Source organism: Artibeus jamaicensis, unplaced genomic scaffold (genome assembly GCF_021234435.1).
Source record: "Artibeus jamaicensis isolate MK-2021 breed Jamaican fruit bat unplaced genomic scaffold, CSHL_Jam_final contig_525, whole genome shotgun sequence".
Taxonomy (NCBI): Eukaryota; Metazoa; Chordata; class Mammalia; order Chiroptera; family Phyllostomidae; genus Artibeus; species Artibeus jamaicensis.
The window spans coordinates 498061-517116 of record NW_026521874.1 but is presented as its reverse complement, the minus strand read 5'-3'; the positions used below and the strand labels follow the sequence as shown (position 1 = coordinate 517116).

At 62.2% G+C, this 19056-nt stretch overlaps 1 protein-coding gene and 1 non-coding gene across 20 annotated transcripts in view; both read left to right on the top strand.

The window, feature by feature from the left end:
• Positions 1-19056, top strand: part of EP400 (E1A binding protein p400) — an 80608-nt gene that overhangs the window by 38314 nt on the left and 23238 nt on the right. For 9 of the 19 annotated variants that reach the window (XM_037160959.2, XM_037160958.2, XM_037160950.2 and 6 more), the window contains 14 exons: positions 51-187; positions 3026-3212; positions 4907-5073; positions 6248-6417; positions 7141-7413; positions 9126-9290; positions 10570-10791; positions 11729-11823; positions 12388-12659; positions 14473-14675; positions 14759-14928; positions 15919-16115; positions 16392-16503; positions 16680-16823. In XM_037160959.2, the coding sequence (XP_037016854.2) occupies positions 51-187; positions 3026-3212; positions 4907-5073; positions 6248-6417; positions 7141-7413; positions 9126-9290; positions 10570-10791; positions 11729-11823; positions 12388-12659; positions 14473-14675; positions 14759-14928; positions 15919-16115; positions 16392-16503; positions 16680-16823 (2514 nt within the window). The remainder of the gene's footprint in view (positions 1-50; positions 188-3025; positions 3213-4906; positions 5074-6247; positions 6418-7140; positions 7414-9125; positions 9291-10569; positions 10792-11728; positions 11824-12387; positions 12660-14472; positions 14676-14758; positions 14929-15918; positions 16116-16391; positions 16504-16679; positions 16824-19056) is intronic. The other 10 variants (XM_037160961.2, XM_037160965.2, XM_037160960.2 and 7 more) reach the window with 6 other exon arrangements.
• On the top strand, positions 15574-15705 carry LOC119060842 (small nucleolar RNA SNORA49). Its single transcript, XR_005084673.1, has one exon. It is a non-coding gene; the product is annotated as a small nucleolar RNA SNORA49 (small nucleolar RNA).

The window sequence follows — 19056 nt, the reverse complement described above, 5'->3', positions numbered from 1 at the left end:
TGGTGATGTCATTCCCGGAGAGAAAGCAATGGGTCGTGTGCTCTGTCCAGGTGACACAGCCGTTTATCCTGAGGAGGACCAAGAGAGACGTGGAGAAGCAGCTGACGAGGAAGTACGAGCACGTCCTGAAGTGCCGCCTGTCCAGCCGACAGAAGGCCCTGTACGAGGACGTCATCCTGCAGCCCGGGTGAGCGCGCCGCCCTGCACCGGGCCCTCCCCGGTGGCTCTGCACCTGGCCCACCCAGGTGTGGCAGGTGCGCCGTTCCCACCTCTGTTACCACAGCGTCCTCTGGCAGTAGTGCAGGTCAGACAGGTGCAGGAGACCCACAGACATAGGACTTCAGGCTGGCCATGCCACAGAATGGCTGCACGACCCCCTTCCCCACAGAGGGTCTGTCCAGGTCCCCCAGCGGGTGCCCGAAACGGCGCCGGGCCCTGTGTCTGCCAGTCTGTACACAGCAGGCCTTCTCACGGCGCCACGGAGGTTGTTCTGACTGTGGCTCTCAGGGACCTCGGCACGCCACGTTTTCCTTTCCTTATTAAACCAAGAACTTCTACCTCTCCACTACAGGAAGTGCTTCTGGCTTCTTTCGGCCTGTCCTCGCGGCCACCATCACTACCCTTTCTCTTAGGGGCCGTTGGAAGGAACAGAGGGGTCACGGGAGCACAGTGCTTCGGTGCCAAGGCAGTCCTCGGCTCTTCTCAGTGACCGGCAGGCAGGGAGCGTCCACAGTGGGCGACCCTCACAGACACGGGTGGCTGACGCCCCCACCAGGAGGGAGCTCCTCATGCTGTCTAGAGGAGCGCCCAGTTGAACACCTGTAACTGGTTGTTTCTGGAGCTTTCCAGGTGATGTTTTTGGACTGCAAGTAGCTGAAACTGCAGCCACGTGAAGCCACCGATGAGGGCGCAGGCAGCATCCGTGTCGGGGGGCTGCCGTGTGCCGCCTGCTGCTGCGCCTGGGAGTGCGGGGCCCTTGCTTCTCGCTCTGCTCTTCCTCCACAGTCACTGGGCTCTTTCTACCACACCCTTCATTTTCCCGAGTTTGAATTAAATAAAAACACAAGCTCGGAGTGAAAGCCTTGCAGGTGTTAGGTCCGTGCATTTGCACTCAGTAACACCAGCCACTGTGTGTCAGGCGGCTGAGGAAGGTCAGTGCAGACCCACCCGTCTAGCGTGAAGTTGGCCTCGGCGGCCTTCTAGAACAGACTCCTGCATTTCTGCCAGGTGCCCCGGGCTGCTCACCTGGCTCACGTGTTTGCTACTTGTGGGAAGAAAGGGCGACCTGGTGTGCCGCCCCGAGGTGGCAGGTGCAAGTCACCATGGGACACAGATGGTGGGGCACCCGGGCTGTGGAGGGAGGTGCAGTGGAGGGCGGCTGCTCTGCCACCAGCGGGGCTGTCTCCGTGGATGAAATGCGGAGGGTGTGGGACTGTGGGCAGGTCGTGTGGGAAAGCGTCGGAATGGTGTCTGCGTGGAGAACACCATCGTAAACAGCCTTGCTATTGGTTCACAGTGTCTGGAAATTTTAGGATGGAGTGTAAGCGTGTATTGTTGTTGGTGTGTATTCTGAGACAGTCCTTCCCCTGACAGCATTTCTCAGGGACAGACGTCTCTCCTGAGCCTTGTAGACACCCCCCCCGGTGTGTGAGCAGAGATTAAAGTTGGGCATCGGCCACATAGTTCAGTGGGTCCTAACGTCACTTGGTGAGGGGTCGTTTCGGTGGTGAGAACAGCAGCTCATGCAGGGCTTAGGACTGGTATCAGGGTGCCAGGCCCTCACTCCCCGGGGTGCGCTGGGGCATGGGGCCGCTGCACACTTGGGGTGGTGGTGCCACCCGCTTGTTGGCTCTGGGACTCCCTGTGTGCCTGCAGGAGGGGCCCCTGAGTCTGGGACCGTGCTTCTGTCCTGGGCTGTCCTGCCATCCGCCGGCCCCTGTCCGAAACCTGCCTCTCCTCTGTCACTGCTCCTCTCTGCCCTCTGCGCTGTTGCCACTGCTCCTGAGCCTGCAGACCAGCCTGTCCCTTCAGGGTGGCCCCTCCCCCTCCCACAGGCCTGTGGGTGGGGCGCCTTGTTCCCCCTGCCAGGCAGAGATGAGGGGACACTCTGTGGGGTGCGCTCACCCCTGCCCCTGGGTGCTCTTCCCCTTCCGAGCCAGGGGCCCTTGTCCTGAGCTGTCAGATGCTGCCACAGCGTCAGAGCACTCGTCACAGCTGGGCTGCCACACATCACTGCCCTGTGTGCAGTGTCCCCTTCGCCCTCGTCAGGTGGCTCTGTCAGTTGGGGTGTTGACCTGGACACCAAAAGGTTGTGGGTTTGGTCCCCAGTCAGAGCACATGCTCAGGTTGCAAGTTCAGTCCCCGGCCAGGACACATATGGAAGGCAACTGATCAATGTTTCTTTCTGTCTGTCTCTCTGAGATCAATGAGCACGTCCTTGGATGAGGGTTTTTTAAAAAGTCCCCTTCCAATCTGAGTGGGGGCCTAGAGAGCTGTGCCCACCGGTGACCCTCATCCCTGGCTCTCTGGCTCTCTGTCCTGTCTCGTGGGGACGGTGAGGAAGCCCGAGGATCCCAGGCCACCGGGCGGGAGCTGCAGTTCAGGCGTGTGGCATGCACGCCGGGGGGGTGTCTACAAGGCTCAGGAGGGATGTCTGTCCCTGAGAAATGCTGTCAGGGGAAGGACTGTCTCAGAATACACACCAACAACAATACACGCTTACACTCCATCCTAAAATTTCCAGACACTGTGAACCAATAGCAAGGCTGTTTACGATGGTGTTCTCCACGCAGACACCATTCCGACGCTTTCCCACACGACCCGCCCACAGTCCCACACCCTCCGCATTTCATCCACGGAGACAGCCCCGCTGGTGGCAGAGCAGCCACCCTCCACTGCACCTCCCTCCACAGCCCGGGTGCCCCACCATCTGTGTCCCATGGTGACACACATGGCAGCGTCTGTGCGGCATGCAGAGCAGATGACACGCAGAGCAGATGCTGAACGTCTGTGTCTCCCGAGGCAGGACCCAGGAGGCGCTGAAGGGCGGGCGCTTCGTGGACGTGCTGAGCATCCTGCTGAGGCTACAGCGCATCTGCAACCACCCCGGGCTGGTGGAGCCCCGGCTCCCGCAGTCCTCATTCTCCGCTGGGCCGCTGCAGCTCCGCTTGGCTTCCCTCGTCCTGAAGGCACTCGACAGGGACGCCTGGAAGGTAAGGGGCGCCCGGGAGGGCAGCTTCGCGTGCAGCCGTTCCAGCCGTCCGGAGGTCCTGACGCCAGGCAGCGCTGAGCAGCCCTTGTGCCGTGCTTCCCTCTGACACAGCGCCCACGTCTGGCACTGACCCTGGGGCCAGCTTTCCTCGCACGGCATGTGCGTTTGGACTCTGCGGAACGGTGCCGTACACATGTGACAGAGAACTGGGTCGCAGCTGTGCTGAGGCCTGCTTGGCACACGGGCCATGCTTCGGGCACAGGCTCCAGGGCCTGGGACCTGGGAGCCTGCTTGGTGCCTGGACTGAGCTGCTGTGGGCTCAGGTTGGGGACAGGCCAGGGACTTTGCAGCCTTGGTGCCCCGTCCCCTGCCCAGGGGACTTTGAGGTGTGACCCGTGAGTGTGCAGTGGTCTGAGGGCCCACGGGCAGCAGGTACACTGTGAGTGGGCCAGCCTGCTGCTGCCACCGCTGCGGTCACTGCTCAGACAGGGACACGGTCCTCCGCGGGTTGCAGGGTGGCAGCCGTGGACAGCACAGGTGCATCCGACTGCTGCCCCCAGCGTAGCCTAGGGGGTGCCGCCCTTCCCAGCTGCTTTGCGTGTCACGCGGTGTCTGAGGTCACCCCTCACCCTGACGCAGCCTCCTGTGTGTGCACTGTGCCCACCTCCCCGCACTCCCAGGGCTGTGCAGCCGTCCCCTGCACCTGAGAGCACAGCGCCCCCCAGGGCACGGGCATGCGTGCTGGCCGTCACCTCTGCACCCCCTGCGGCTTCTCCCCTCAGACCCCTCCGCGGACCCCCTGCCCCATGCAGGCCGCAGGTCCGTGCAGGCGCAGCCAGCAGGGTGCGCACTTGACCCTCAGCGGGAGCACCCCAGGGTCTGTCACGTCACGGTGGGCCTTCCTCTCTCTGAAGATGTGTGGCTCCCCCGCAGGCACACCCCCACGTAGTTTGTCCATTCGCCAGCTGGACACTTAGGTCGCTTCCAGGTGTTGCCTGCTGTCATGCTGCCGTGGGCACTGTCTGGTGGTTTCTCGTGGACACGGGTGGGTTTTCCTCAGGAGCGTGTTGGGGCTGGAAGTGTGGGCCGGGTGCTGACTGATGAACACCAGCTGCACCTTCTCCCTCCTGCCAGTGTGCGCAGGCTGGAGGTGGCCCGGTCCCTGGGTCCCTGTGTCCCTGCCCACCCCGCTACCCTGTGGGGTGAACTGGTGCTTTTGTTGATAAAGCTGAGAGGAGCCCAGGCGGGTGGTTCTCGGGTCCCCAGCTGGGTTTGCAAGCCGTGCGTGCTCCCCCAGGAAGGAGCGTCCCCAGGGCCCTGCTGCTGATGCTGGGCAAGCAACGTTCTACATGTCTGCACCAGCTCTCGAGTCTCCCCAGGGTCTCCTGGTGCCTTCCCCCGGCAAAGCCTGGAGTCCCCACCCCTCCCAGACCACCCTTTCCCAACTCGGTCCCGTTGGTCCCGGGGTGCTGTCTCCTCTACTTCCACAGCCACTCAGGGTGACCGAGTGCCATCGTTGTGTCTCAGAGTTGGGGAGACCGAGGCATGCTGAGCCCCAGAGCGGAGGGGAGGGGAGGGCTTCGAGAGCACTGCTCAGCACACAGCCTGGTCTTCCTGTCTGTAAGCCTCTTTGGTTCTTAGTCACAGGCTTTTCCTGCTGCCTCACGTAGCTCTTCATTTTCTTCTTTTGCTTAGGAAACCGATCTTTCGATATTTGACCTTGCTGGCTTAGAAAATAAAATGACTCGCCACGAGGCTGAATGGCTGTGCAAGAAAAAGGTGACCCGGAAACTCGTCGAGGAGCTCTTCACGGCACCGCCCCCACCGGGCAGGCCGCCCCCTGTCCGGCTGAAGCCCAGCAGGTGAGAGCGGGGGAGTGTCGCCAGCAGCCTAGTCTGGCAGAGGCCCGGGCCCGGTGGATGAGCGAGCCCCTGCGGGGTGGGCTCTGTGGGACATGGGGGAGGCCTGGGAGCAGACTGGTGTTTCCCTGGGGACGCTGGCTCCGGGCCACGGGGAGAAGGGCCCGTCACTGCTGGTGAGCTGCTTCTGCAGCCGCCCAGACGCCCTGTGTAAGCGGAAGTGCGGGCCCTTTGCACTCGCCCACCTGAGGAGTGGCCTTCACTGTCTTTGAGAAGCATTGGGGTTGGGGAGGCTCTGCACGGGGAGGTGCTGGGGACAGGTGGTCAGGTAGCCGTCACAGCCGGATGTCCTCAGGGCGAGGGCAGAGTGGGCGCCGTGGGGCAGTGCCAGGCCTGAGGCGGGCAGAGGGCTGCACCCTGACTCTGCAGAAGGAACACCTGCGGTGACACGAGGCTGCAACGTGGCAGGCGATGTCCTGTGACGCAGGCACAACCCGAGTGGCTTAGGAGAGGCTGACCCAGCGGCTGGAGACAGGTGGAGGCTTAGGCTGGGGCACACGAGGGAGAAGAGGGAAAGGGAGGGTTTCAGAGACACGGGACCCTTTCTGCTGACTGGCAGCCCCTCCTGTTGCCTCCTCCTCACACGCGGTCCCTGGGGACCTGCGCCCCGCCCTGCATTGGCGGGGCCCACAGCCCCCGGACACACACAGCCGCGGCAACTGTGCCTTCAGCCGGCCGCTCCTGCCCGTCCCCGTCTGCAGGGCCGTTTGGGTGCACGTCCTGCAGCTCGGTTTCCCCGTGAGCGCAGGCCGCACAGACAGAACCCCACCCCGGCCGCTGTGGCAGGGTGTGCGCCTACGGGGTAGCCCTGCGTGGTGGGAGAGGCTCTGTGACCTGCCTGTCACCTGTGCTGCCTTGTCACCGGATGGTGCCGTTGACCTTCCACCCCTTCCTCTTGCCGGTGGACGCTGTGTCAGATGCTGTTCCCCAGGCCACACTGACGGAGGCTCGGCCGAGTGGGAGTCACGCCCCACCACACAGGCACGGGGTGCCACTTTTAGGGACCGCGAGTCTCCAGCACCACCCAGGGGCCCTGCCCCCCTAACCAGGACCAGGAGGAGGAGCCCGGGCCTGCTCCACAGTGACGCTGTGTCTTCATGCCCACGCACGCGTGTAGGTTGTTTCAGCCTGTGCAGTATGGCCAGAAGCCAGAGGGCCGCACAGTGGCCTTCCCCAGCACACACCCACCCCGGACAGCCACCTCTGCCGCGGCCACTGCCACTCCACAGGGCCACGTTCGAGGACGACCACCGGTTGCCACATTCTCTGCAAACCCGGACTCCAAAGGTACGTCTTGCAGGGGGCTGTGCTCGCACCTCAGAGGGGCTCCCCCAACTTCTGACGTGGGGTCTCGCTCTGGCTCCTCCCAGGAGGCACGTGCAGTCCTCGGACAAGCGTGAGGCTTTTCAAAACTTCTTTAAATTGGGCTTCTACACAAGACGTTGCACTCTGAGGGGGTCATGCTTGGAGCGGCAGTGTGGGTGCTTCTGGGGGGGCGTGTTCACGCGTGGGGCTTGGTTGCGGAGCTCTGGATGAGGCTGCCGTCCCGTGCCGTGCCCTGCTTCACCGTCCCCGAGTCACTGTGGAAGAGGAGGGCGGGGCGCAGTGGCAGCGAGGTGGCAGGGAGTGCTGCCACCGGTCAGTGCGTCCTTGGGGCCACGTGCCTGGCAGCGGGTGGCCGTCCAGAACCACCCGGTGCAAGTGCTCCTGGCACAGCCGCGTGCAGGCTTGTGTGCGCCTGGCGTGTGGTCAGGATGGGCTCTGGTGGACGCTGCAGTTCACACAGTGGACATCTAACGCCCGCTGGCCGTGGGAACGCACCGCACGGTCTGCGGACTCCACGTGAGGACAGGCGACTGATGGTGAAAAGTGGTGCCCGTCTCACATCGGAGACCCCGCCGGCCTCCTGCCCCTTGGTGGAGCTTCTCACCTGAGAGACAGTGTGAAATGTTTGTTTTATTTCTTTAAAGTTCGGGTTTAGAAACTGCACTGATTGAGAACTTCTAACAGCTCTGCGCAAACCGCCCTTGTTGATTGCAGCGGCAGCAGCCCCGTTGCAGACCTCTCAGGCTCCCACCGGCGCTCCGAGACCCCAGGCCGCCTCGACCTGCAGCGCAGCTCCTAGCCCAGCCCATCCTGCGAAACTGCGGGCTCAGACCACGGCCCAGGCCTCCGCCCCGGGCCCGCCCCAGCCCCAGCCCCAGGCCCCCCCGCACCCGGCCGGGCAGAGCACGCTGCCTCAGGGGCTGCTGCTCACCTCGCAGGCCCAGGCGCGCCTGCCTAGTAAGTGGCCCCGCCTGTCCTGGCGGTTCTGCCCCTTCCTCCCCCAGGAAGCTGTGTTTTAGGCCCGTGGTGTCAAGGGCCTGCTGTCCACTCCTGTCCCCTATGCCAGGTGCTGTCTTTGCCATGCTGTCCTTTCTGGCCTCCAGTCTCCAAGGCCCATGCCCAGGGCCCATCCTTTCTCTGTCCTTTCTCCTGACCCTGTGCGTCAGTTCTGCTTCCTCTGCGCTCATGCTCCGCGCTGTGTGCTCATGACTGCGCCTCCCTTCCTGTCAGCCAGGCTTCGGGCCAGCAGTGCCTCGGCCACTTGGGGAGCAGGTGGGCACGGTGAGGACGGGGCACTTCTTTGCCAGCCGTGGGATGAGCATTTAGTTTTGAAAACTGACTTCCTTTGTGCCTCTCATTGTTACCGAACTTAAATCTGGGATAAATTACTGCTCAGTGGGGACGTTTCATAATAAGTCAATGACTGAAACCTCACAAGCTCATTGACTGTTTCAACAGAACTTCTTGTTGTGACCAGTGTGATTAGCATATTTCCAAACCTCACTTGGACCCAGTCGGTTCTGCTGTGGAAAGTGCCCCAGTGATGGCACGGGCTGCACTGTGTCTCAGGTGCTGCCTCACGCACACATTTGTGATGTGACAGACTGTGTGGAGGCCTGGGGAGCGGGTGAGAGAGGCGCGGGGTCCCGAGGGCTCCCGCCGGCCACCTGGGCTCTCACCCTCCGCCCACGGGCAGTCGCTGCCGGGGCACTGCCTGCCGGACGCGCTGCCTGGAGCGGGCCTCCGTGGCCGTGCCCCGGGAGCTGTGCCTGCAGCTCGGGCAGCTGGGGCGCCGCAGTCCGGTGGCCTCGCCGCTGCGCAGACCGCGAGGGCTGGCGGGGGCTCTTTGCGCGCAGACCTTCCGTCTCTTTCTCCTTCTGCCCTTGTTCACGGTTTCTGTGCACAGAGACCTGGATGTTTTTCTTGTCTTTTGCTTACTGTGTCCTGTATCTCGTCACTAATAATTCTCACATGGGTTTTCCTGAGTGTTCAGGCTCACATACCAGCCATCAGGTAAAACGTCTTTAGTCCTTCGCAAACACGGTGTTTTGAGATGCACACGAGCTGAGTCTGGTTCTCAGAAACAGGCTCCGAGCAACACGGAGGCTCGCACTTCCTGACAGGGAGCCGCAGACGGGGTCCTGCGGTCTGGTTCCCACGCCGTGAGTCCTCCCGTCTCAGAGCCACGTTCGGGGGCCGCAGTTACGGACTCCAGCGTTGAGAAGGCAGGGGGTGCGGGGCTGTTCGGCTCTGCCCTGGACCCCTGGCCTGGCAGATCTGCTCACCCTGTGGGCCAGCCTGGGTGCGGGACACTCCGGGGGGCTCTCTGGAGCAGAGGCTGACTCGAGGGTGTCCAGGGCCTGTCCCCGACGTCCGCTGCTCACGTGCTGGTTGGAGAGCAGAGGGCGTGTCCCTCACAGTTCGGTTAGTTGTACTGCAGTCCGATGTCTAAAATCTCTTGTCAGTTACAGTGTAGAAGTTAACCACTAAAACCTGACTTTAACTTTTTCTTTCCTATTACAATAGTTACTTTCTGAAAGCGTCAGCGGTACGTAACCCGTGTTCTTCTGACTGCTCAGTTGCCACGGTCGTTCCGTGTGACAGACGGCTGTCAGCAGCACAGTCGCACACTTTCCACAGGAGTGTTCCCTTCCTCTGTGTCCCCGCAGGCGGGGAGGTGGTCAAAATCGCGCAGCTGGCTTCACTCGCAGGACCACCGAGTCGAGTTGCCCAGCCGGAAACTCCAGTGACGCTGCAGTTCCAGGGAAACAAGTTCACCCTGTCCCACAGCCAGCTGCGGCAGCTCACGGCCGGCCAGCCCCTGCAGCTGCAAGGTGAGAGGGAGCCTGAGCCCCGTCCCCGCGAGAGCCGCACTAGAGGCTCTTCCGTCTCTGGAGACGGCGGGCAGCTGCCAGCTCGTCCTTTCCTCAGTGACTTTCAGCCCAGGTGCCTCCCCGTAAACGCCACAGCGAACTCGACCTCAGAGGGTACCACGGCTGAGGGTGCTGGGAGGGCCAGGGGCCGTGTGCGTGTCACCCGACTGCCCCTCCTCAACGTGCCCCTCCTCACGAAGCCGAAGTCGTGTCCAAAGCCCTGCCCTTTGACAGAAGTCCCCTGTTCTCAAAATAAAAACAGAAACATTTGCTACTTTCTAACTTTACTGTGAGGTGACTGGTCCTAAAACCCCAGCAGACAGGCAGTTTACGTGGGAGAAACTGTGGTCTTACACACACTCAGGCGACTCTAGACCGGCGCCTCCAGGTCCATGGCCAAGGGCATCGTGTCCACGGAGTGGCTGCTTTTTGAAGAAAGGGGGGTGCAGTTTGTGTGGCTGCTCAAACTAGTCCCAGGTGACCACATGGCCACAGCCCACTTACCTGTCCGTTTCAGCTGTTTCAGGCTTGGGTTCAAGGGTGGCGTCAGCAGCAGCCCCTGGGCCCCACTCCCAGCAGTGTTCATGGGGCAAGCTGTTCACGGCGCTGATCAGGGTAGAAGGTCACCACGGGGTCACCATTAGCAGCGGGCAGGCCCAGGAAGCCCCCGCAGAGGGTCTGTGCCGTGGGTGTAATGCCGGGTCCCCCCAGGCCTCTGGTGGAAGGAGTGAGGCCTGGGTTGCCGCGCCTGGTCCACTCCAGCTTCTGGAGCATGTGAGGGCCTCCTCCAGAGCCAGACAGGTGGAGAGAAGCCCCCACACCAGAGGTCAAAGTGGTCAGCTCCTCCAGCAGAGCTGCAGCATTTGGGCTAAAATCCAAGATTTTAGATATTTCTTTATCCAGCTGATGGGCGGATCTGGGAGCTGGGACCTTCTACCTGTGACTCAGGCCTCAAACAGACATGACAGAGCCTGAGGGGGTTCCCGTTGCACTGACAGACATCAGGAGTCTAGGAAGAGATGAGCTTTATTTGGACATTTAAGAAAAATGACATTGTTCCTTAGAGTTCACATCCACCGTGAACAGTGTTTTCGTTTTCCTCCAAGTAACTGAGCTTTGCCATGTTGGGGGTAGAGTTGGCTTTGGATTTTCGTTGGGGCGCCTCGTCTGTTGCTGCTCGTTGGAGCTCATGTCCCGCGGGCACAGCCCTGAGCAGCCCCTGGTGCGCGTGTGCTTGCAGGCAGCGTCCTCCAGATCGTGTCCGCACCCGGGCAGCCCTACCTGCGCCCACCGGGCCCTGTGGTGATGCAGACCGTGTCCCAGGCAGGCGCCCTGAGCGCCCTGGGCAGCAAGCCCCCGGCCGGGGGCCCGGGCCCTGCCCCCGTGACCCCGCCAGGTAGAGTACCCCGAGCAGGAAGGAGACCGGCTGCAGTGCTGCCTCCCGGCTCTCTTTGCCTAGAAGGTAACCGGGTGGCGGGGTGGTTTCCGACTGCGGGGCCTCGGAGCCTGAAGGCAGCGAGGCAGGGTGTAGCCCTCCTCCCTCTGGCCTGGCCCATGCTGCCTCGCGGCCTGCTCCCTGGCCCCACTCCAGCCTCAGCACTGCCGCCCTCCTGTTGTGCAGAGCGGAGTGAGTGAGAGTCCGACTGTGTGGCATTCTAGGAAAGGCAGACAGTGTGTCACTGCTTGCCGGCTCCAAAGAAATAACCCAGAGGACTGGCTGCGACTGACGTGGCTGTGCGGGGACCCCAGGGGGCCTGTCTGCAGAGTCTCTGCAACACGGGCCTTCCCAGTGCCAGGCTGGCGTGCGGAACGCAGGGCAGGCCGTGCAGAGAAGCTGTGTGGGGCCAGGAGCCAGCGGTTCACGGTGCAGGCTCACATTCTAGGACCGTTTCCTTGACCGAGGAGCTGGCCAGTCTCCCACAGTACATTTAACGATGGCCTTCCTGGCCTCCCCCGAGTGGGAGGAGGCACGGGAGCTTGGGGGGGCCCGTGTTCTCCGGTTTCGCACGCCCTCCAGGAGGGAAGGCCCCCCGGCCCCCCTCCGCTGGGCCTTCCAGCCTCAGACGCCTCCGTGAGCACAGGTCTGTCGGGCAGCATGGCCCTGGCTGCTCCCCCGGCGACCCTGTGCTGCCCTGGAGGGCAGTGCTGACTCCTGGCCCTTGGGGCCCTGAGTCTGGTGCACATGGTCTCTCGCCAAAGGGAAGAGGCAAACTGGTGCCTTGGCTCGGAGTGGCCAGAGAGCAGGGGTGCTGGTTCTGACCGGTCGGGCTTGAGCGCGCCAGTCTGGACCTGCACCAGTGGGCAGTGGTGCTGAGCCCGAGCGCCCGCCGTGGAGGGGCGCGTCTGTGGGGCGCCTGAGGGCCGAAGCCGTGTTGGCAACTGTGATTTCTGATTTGCAGTCAGTGTGCCTGGTCGAGTGGCAGTCAACCCGCTGGCTGTGGGAGAACCCGGGATGGCCTCCAAACCAGCCTCGCCCCTCGGAGGGCCGACCCAGGTACGGGCAGCGCTGACGGTGCTCCCGCCGCTCTGGCCGCTCCTGTGTGCCTCAGTGGGCGTTTGCGCAGGCCGCAAGTTCAGGAGCACTTCCCCCTTTGTAGTCACTGTGTGTCGTCACTGGTACAGTTGTCCCCGGCTTCCCCCTTTGCCCTCCGCCCACCCCACCCCACACTGCCGTCCACGTCATGGGCCACTGGGACGTGTTCTCCAACTAGTCCCTTAAAAGTACTTTCCGAATGAAACGCAGCTGGGCTTTTCACCGATTTTTATATTCTTCTGCCCACCTTCAGAAATTAAGAAGTTCTTCATTTTAATGAAGTCCAGCTTATCAGTTCTTTCCTTCACGGGCTATGTCTTTGGCGTTATATCTAAAAGGCATATGAAACACTGTCTCGAGAAACTTCACCTGCTTTCTCACTGCTCCCTGCCCGTCTTGTGGAGCAGGCCCTACCTGGGAGTGCGCTCTGCCCGGTGGGACCTGCCCAGGGACCCTCAGGACCCCAGCAGGTGGCCAACGGGCCTGTCGTTTCTCATTGGCCATTTTCATCACTGTTTGATACAGGAGGAAAAGACCCGACTTTTGAAAGAGCGGCTGGACCAGATTTACTCTGTCAATGAGCGGCGCTGCTTCCGGGCACCCGTCTACGGTGCAGACCTGCTGGGGGTCTGCTCCCTGGCCTGCAGAGACCAGGTCCCGGGGCTCAGAGCTCCGGGGAGCAGGTATGGGAAGGCGGCCAGGCCAGCGAGCAGCTGCACGTCCCCCTCAGAGAGTCAGAAGGACCTGATTTTGACGCTGACTCAACGTCAAGAGTCCCTCCAGGATGTTATCGACAGGTGAGCCTCCGTGCTCACCTATTCGTCCCTTCCTCCCTGACCCCTGGCAACCCCTGCTCCTTGCCCTTTCCACCGTTTTGCCTTTTCTAGAATGTGTCACACAGTGGGAGTCACACAGCATGTAGCCCTTCAGGTGGGCTCCTTTCCCTGAGTGATGTGCAGTTGAGGTTCCCTCTCATCTTCTTGTGCCTTAATAGCCCATTCCTTGTTGGCCGAAGGACACTGCAGTCTGGGCGGGCCGCAGCTCCCCTGCTCTCTGCCTGCTGACGGGCGCCTGGCTGGCCCCAGGTTCTGGTGATCGGGCCCAGGGCTGCTGCAGACGTGTGCGCGGGTGTTTGTGTGGGCGGGAGTCTCCCGCTCCGTGCCGGACCGTGCGGTGAGACTGTGCATTTGGGTTTGTGCGAGACAAGGCCACCTGTGTCCTCCAGCAGTCCTCCCAGAGGGAGGCTGGGCGTGACCAGCGCTGGCGTCTCCTTGTCCTGTGTTGTGCTTCCTAGTGACGTGAGGGGGGCACCTTTGCGTCTGCACATCACCTTTGGTGGGCGGCCCGTCAAGGTCTTTGGCCCGTTTTTTAATTAGGTTCTCTTATTGTCGAGTCTCGTGGGTTCTCCGCACATTTGGAACAACAGTCCTTTATCAGGTGTTCCCTGGCAAATATTTTGCCTCTGTCTGTGGCTTATATTCTCATTCTCTTGACAGCAATCTGCAAAACAGAAGCTCTTAATTTTAATCATGTCCAGCTTATCAATTCTTTCTTTCACGGACTATGTCTTTGGCGTTGTATCTAAAAAGTTGCTTCCAGACCCAGGGTTATTCAGGTTTCCTGAGTGTTATCTTCTAGTGGTTCCACCCTTGCACAGTTTGCGTTGAGGTCTGTGATCCATTGGAGTTGATACCCGTGACGGTGCGGGGTCTGCGTGTGGGTTCGTGCTTTGCGTGTGCAGTTCTAACACCGTTTGTTGGAAAGGCCCTTTCTCTGTTGGAGCCTCATTTCTGTGCCTCTGCCGAAGGTCCGTCGACTGTCGTTGGCCAGGTCCGGTTCCCTGCTCTCCGCTCTGTTCCTCGGGTCTGCTCGTCTCCCTCAGTGCCGCTGTCTCGGTCGCTGTGTCTTCCTGGTCCTCAGACTCTGCTCTTCTGCAGTGCGTGTGGCTGTCCTGCACCTTTTGCCTCGAAGTGAACGTTGGAATCAGCTTGTCAGTGCCCACGAAACGGCTGCTGGGAGTTTGGGTTGTGCCGAGCGTCTGCACCGAGTTGGGAGGCGCTGGCGCCAGACAACATCCAGTCTGTCTGTCTCTCTGCGAACACGGAGCGTCTCTCCGTTTGTTTAGTTCTTGGGTTCCGTTCCCCGGTGTTGGGCTGATGCGTGCCATCGGTGGCCAGTCACGAGAACCCAGCCTGGGCCGACTTCCAGGGCTTTTCCGGTGCAGGTGGCCGTTCGGAGGCCGTGACGCGGGTCCTCCCTCCCAGGCCACCTCCCCTCCTATGGCACAGTAACATCAGCAGCTCTGGTTCCATACTCTTCCCCCAGACTGGCCAGGAGACGGGGCACCCGGTCCCAGAACTCCCACCAGGAGACTCGTCCTTCACAGGGAGTGGGCCGTGAGCGCCCGTGCCAAAGCCGGTGTGTCTGCCCTGGCAGCCCTGGTGGGCCGGGACGGTCGCAGCCTGCTCCCATGGCTGCTGTGACAGGGAGGGGGAGCCAACAGGCTCGTCCCCCCCAGTGACTCTTACTGTCTAAGGGGCTCCACAGGGCAGACACCAAGGTGCAGACACCACGGTGCTGCGTGTGACCAGCCTGCCTTCTGCTTCTCAGGGTGGCGTGCGTGATCCCGCCAGTGGTGGCCGCGCCCCCGTCTCTATGGGTGGCGCGGCCGCCCTCCCTCTACAGCCACAGAATGAGGATCCTCAGGCACCGTCTGCGGGAGCAGGCGGCGCCCTACGCCCAGCAGTTGCAGCAGGCGACGGCGCTGCGCTCCCTGCGGTTCCCTGAGCTGCGGCTGGTCCAGTGCGACTCAGGTATGAGGGGAGGCCTGGGCGCACGCTCCCTCGCCGCGCCCGCCACTCTGGGCGGTGAGACGCATGGTGCTGTCCCTCCGCAGGCAAGCTGGAAGCCTTAGCAATCTTGCTGCAGAAGCTGAAGTCGGAAGGACGTCGGGTGCTGATTCTGTCCCAGATGGTTCTCATGTTAGACATTTTAGAGATGTTCTTGAACTTCCATTATCTCACCTACATACGGATCGATGAAAACGCCAATAGCGAACAGCGCCAGGTAAGGGGACCGTCTGCCTCACTCACCGGAGTCTGACCTGACCTTCAGCACTGTGTGGGTCCAGTGTGGTCACAGCCCTTCTGAACGGAAGGGGGAGCAGATGCCTCTGTGTCTTTGAACTCAAGTGCGTGAGTCTTCGTCCTTCGATACTTCTTTTTTTGAGATTTTACTTACTCATTGTTAGAGAGAGGGGAAGGGAAGGGAAAAGAGAGGGAGAGAAACGGCAATGTGTGGTTGCCTCTCACGTGCGCCTCTACTGGGGACCCGCCCACAACCCAGACATGTGCGCTGACTGCAAATCAAACCGGCCACCCTTTGCTTCACAGGCCCTCACTCAATCCACTGAGCCACACCAGAAGGGCTGATACTTCTTTTTCATAAGTCATTTCACTTAAGACATGCACAGGTGACCCAGGGTCGCAGAATCAAAAGTGCTGGCGTACACTTACTGCAGGACAGGGCTGGCCGTGGTGAGACAGGAAACCCAGCTGCCTCCTTCTCAGCGGACACCGTGCCTGTGGAGGGTCGGCTGCCTGTTATGGTCTGACCTGGGGCTGCGTGGGTGGCGGAGGAGATGTGCGCAGTGAGCCGTCCCGGCTGCTGGGCCTGAGAGGGCACGGGGGCCTCTCCTGGCTCGTGTCCCTGCTCCCTCAGCCTTACTCCAGGGGCTTTTGCTGTAAAGTGCCCTGGCATTGCCCGGGGGGACATGAAAAAGCACAGATTCCCTCCCCCAGAAGACACTGCTTTCTTGGGGGGCCTACGAACTGAGCTGACAGTGCACGTCCCGGAACCCGACGGCCTCCTTGTGTGAGGACTCGCCTGGTTTCAGTTGTGTGTGGGGACGTGAGCGAGGGTGCAAGTGCACTAAAAAGTCAGCATCAGAGTCCAGAATGGGGTGCGACTTGTATGTGGGAACGTGATTCCGACAGTTGCGGGGACCGCCTTTTGACCAGGGGCACTGGCGGTCCTGACCAAGGCCCGTCACCGCAGGGGCTGATGAGGAGCTTCAACGGGGACCGGCGGGTGTTCTGCGCCCTCCTCTCCACGCGGAGCCGCGCCCCTAGCGTGAGCCTGGTGGAGGCTGATGCAGTGGTTCTCTATGACCACGACCTGAACCCCGTGCTGGACGCCCAGGCCCAGCAGTGGTGCGACCGGATCGGGAGGCGCAAGGACGTGCATGTGTACAGGTGTGGCCACGGGGGTGCTGCCGGCTTCACCGCTGCTGAGGACGGCAGCTGGAGGTGGGGAGGGCCGGGGGGGGCAGGGCCGGACGGCAGGCCGAAGGAGCCCTGGGGACCTGCCACATGTGGTGTGGGCACCGTGGACTGCGCTTCAGAGGCCTTGCAGTGCCCGCCCAGGAGGGGCGAGCAGCCGGCTGGGCTCCGCGCCGCACCGTGCTGCCTGCGGAGCCCTGCGCCCCTGGCGGCTCCGCCGTCTGCGAGCGTGTCCTGTCTGGTGTGCAGGCTGGTGAGCGGCAACTCCATCGAAGAGAAGCTTCTGAAGAACGGAACCAAAGACCTGATCCGGGAAGTAGCTGCTCAGGGGAACGACTACTCCATGGCGTTTCTGACACAGGTACCCTCTGGGGCTGCGCCTGCAGGGGGCTTTCTGTGTGGCGATGGAAGTGTGTGGCCTTCGTGGCTCTCGGTGAGGAGTCGTCTGACGCTTCCTGGGCGCTGAGCCCTTGCGCGCAGGCCAGGCGTGAGGCCGTGCCTGTGCTTCTGGACAGCCCCCCGTGTCTCTGTGTGTAGCGCACCATCCAGGAGCTGTTTGAGGTGTACGCCCCCCTGGACGATGCCGGCTTCCCAGTGAAAGCCGAGGAGTTCGTCGTCCTCTCCCAGGAGCCTTCGGTGTCGGAAACCATCGCACCCAGAATCGCACGGCCCTTCATAGAGGTGGGCACAGATGGCCCCCCCCCCCCCGCACTCGTAGTCCCTGCTGGCTCCTCCCTGTCCTTCCCCTGAGGACTTGCGCCCACTCCACCCCATCCTCCTGGCGGCTGGGCCTGTGGTGAGGAGGATTCGCTTCTCGTCTTCCATTTTTAAATATTAGCTGCTCCGTAGTTGAGAAGCAGTCAAGGGGTGTGGTAAAAGCTTCAAGAATTTACGGTGACCGATCAGTCTGCACAGACCTTCAGGTGGCCACCTGGCGTCTCCTTCGGGAGCGTCCTGTGGGTCCCGTCCCTCCCCCTGGCAGCGTCTCAGCGCTCCCCACGTCGGGGGCGCAGACCCAGTGGTAAGGAAGGACAGGATGGGGACAGACCCTTCTGGAGGTAACTGTGACCTCTGCTGCACGTCACAGTGCCCCGGAGGCGCGTGAGGCACCAGGGTACAGGCATGTGCACACGTGTGTGCATGAGAGCGGTGGTGTCCTCGAAGCAGACTCTGTAGACGCACTGGCGGGAGGTGTTGCCGCGTCAGGTGCTGTCGTGGGCGGAGGGACCTGGCACTGGACAGGGGGCAGATCTTGGGCTCCTGAGCCTGTGCTCCCCTAGGGGAGACAGCAGGACAGCATGCGCGTCGGGTAAGGCAAGTTCTGGTTGGGGAGAGGGACAGCTCGGCTGGGCCTGCCTCAGTGCGTACACAGCAGGGGTTCATTGGGGCCCTGGAGGGGGCAGGGCGGAGATGAGGTGTTGGAACCTGTGGTTCCAAACGGTCGCCTGGCTCTGTGGGACCAGGTCAGAGGCCGGGAGCGTCGACACCGCTGGAGGCGGCAGGCAGGTGGGACAGCTGAGGACAGAGGGGCTTTTGAAGTTGGAGTCCGTAGGCTTTGTGGGTGCAGGTGAGAATCAGGGCAGTGCCCCCCCACAATTCCACCAGCCCAGGGGGGCGGCCAGTTTGCCGTCAGCCCTGTGGTTGTGCAAGGCTTCTTTTACTTCCAGTGCGCTGGGCGCTGGCGCAGCTGTGTCTCTCCCGCAGCAGGTCCTCGATCAGCGTTCGCACGACAGCTGACCCTGGAGGGTGTACTGGGAGGGTTCCCAGGGGCTGGGCTCCCGGGACCCTGACCCCACTCAGCCGTGCTGGGCTCCTGTCCTGCGCAGCGACTCTCGTTCTCGCCGTAGCCGTGCTCCTGTGGCCGCTCTGCTGTCGGTGGACTCAGTGCGTCTCAGCCCAGGGTCCCCGGCGAGGCCCCAGGTCCTCGCTGAGAGGTGTCCCTGCACAGGTGCTGCCAGTTTCCGGGCTTGTTGTGCCGCCCGCCCTGCTGAGAGCGCAGGAGGGGCGGGGACTCGTTTCTGGGCTGTGCTTTCTTCTGCACGAGGTCCGGGTCGGCGAGTGCGCGCCCCGTCCTGCCCGTGCCCCGGCCCTGGTTTTCAGCCGGTGTGTCTCTCTGTGTCCCGGATGCAAGGCCTTTCTCGGATCTGTGTGAAATCTCGCCCCAGGTGAAGGTTTGCCTTTTCGTGCTGTCTTTCACCAAGGAGAAACTCTGGGCCGCGGCGGGCATCTCCGCCACGTGGTCGGCACTCTCGCGTTCTGCGTGAGAGGCTCTCACCCTGGGTCCAGGCCACGTTCCCCTCCGTTTCCTCCTCTGTGTCTCTGTTTTATTCCTCACCGTCGCCCGTGCGGTTTGCCTGGAAATGGTGTGTTTGCACGGTGTGGAGCGGTGCTGTGTTTTAAACTCGGCAGGTTTTGCCCTGGAAGGAGGTTGCTCTGTGTCCCAGTTGACACCCTCTAAACAAAGGGTGTGGCCGTCCCAACGCAGGAGTGTGTCCCGCCTCCGCCACACTGTCGGGCGTGTGCCCCCGGCTGTCGGGACAGGCACACGGTGGTGTGTCCTTTGATCTGCATTTTCTGAACTATGGTGACGTGCCTGTCTCTCTGTCCCGTTTTCTGTGGGCTTGGTTTCAGCAGCTTTGATGCTGGGTGGTCGCCTGCGGCTGACGCTGTGGGTGGGCCCGTGTGTCACACCCGGAAGAGCTAGTCCCCGGTCAGGACCCAGAGGCACGACGGGCGTGGCTGTGAGACCAGGCTCCCGTCCTGCTCTGCGGTGGGTCCAAGGGCTTTATCACGTGTGTTGGCCTGCGTGCTTGTGGTTCCTCCTCGTCCAGCCTGGTGCCGAGTCTCGCGTCCACTCTGTCCCCTCGCGGCCCCGGTCCACCTGGGAGAGGCCCCTGAGGAACGTGTGTGTGGC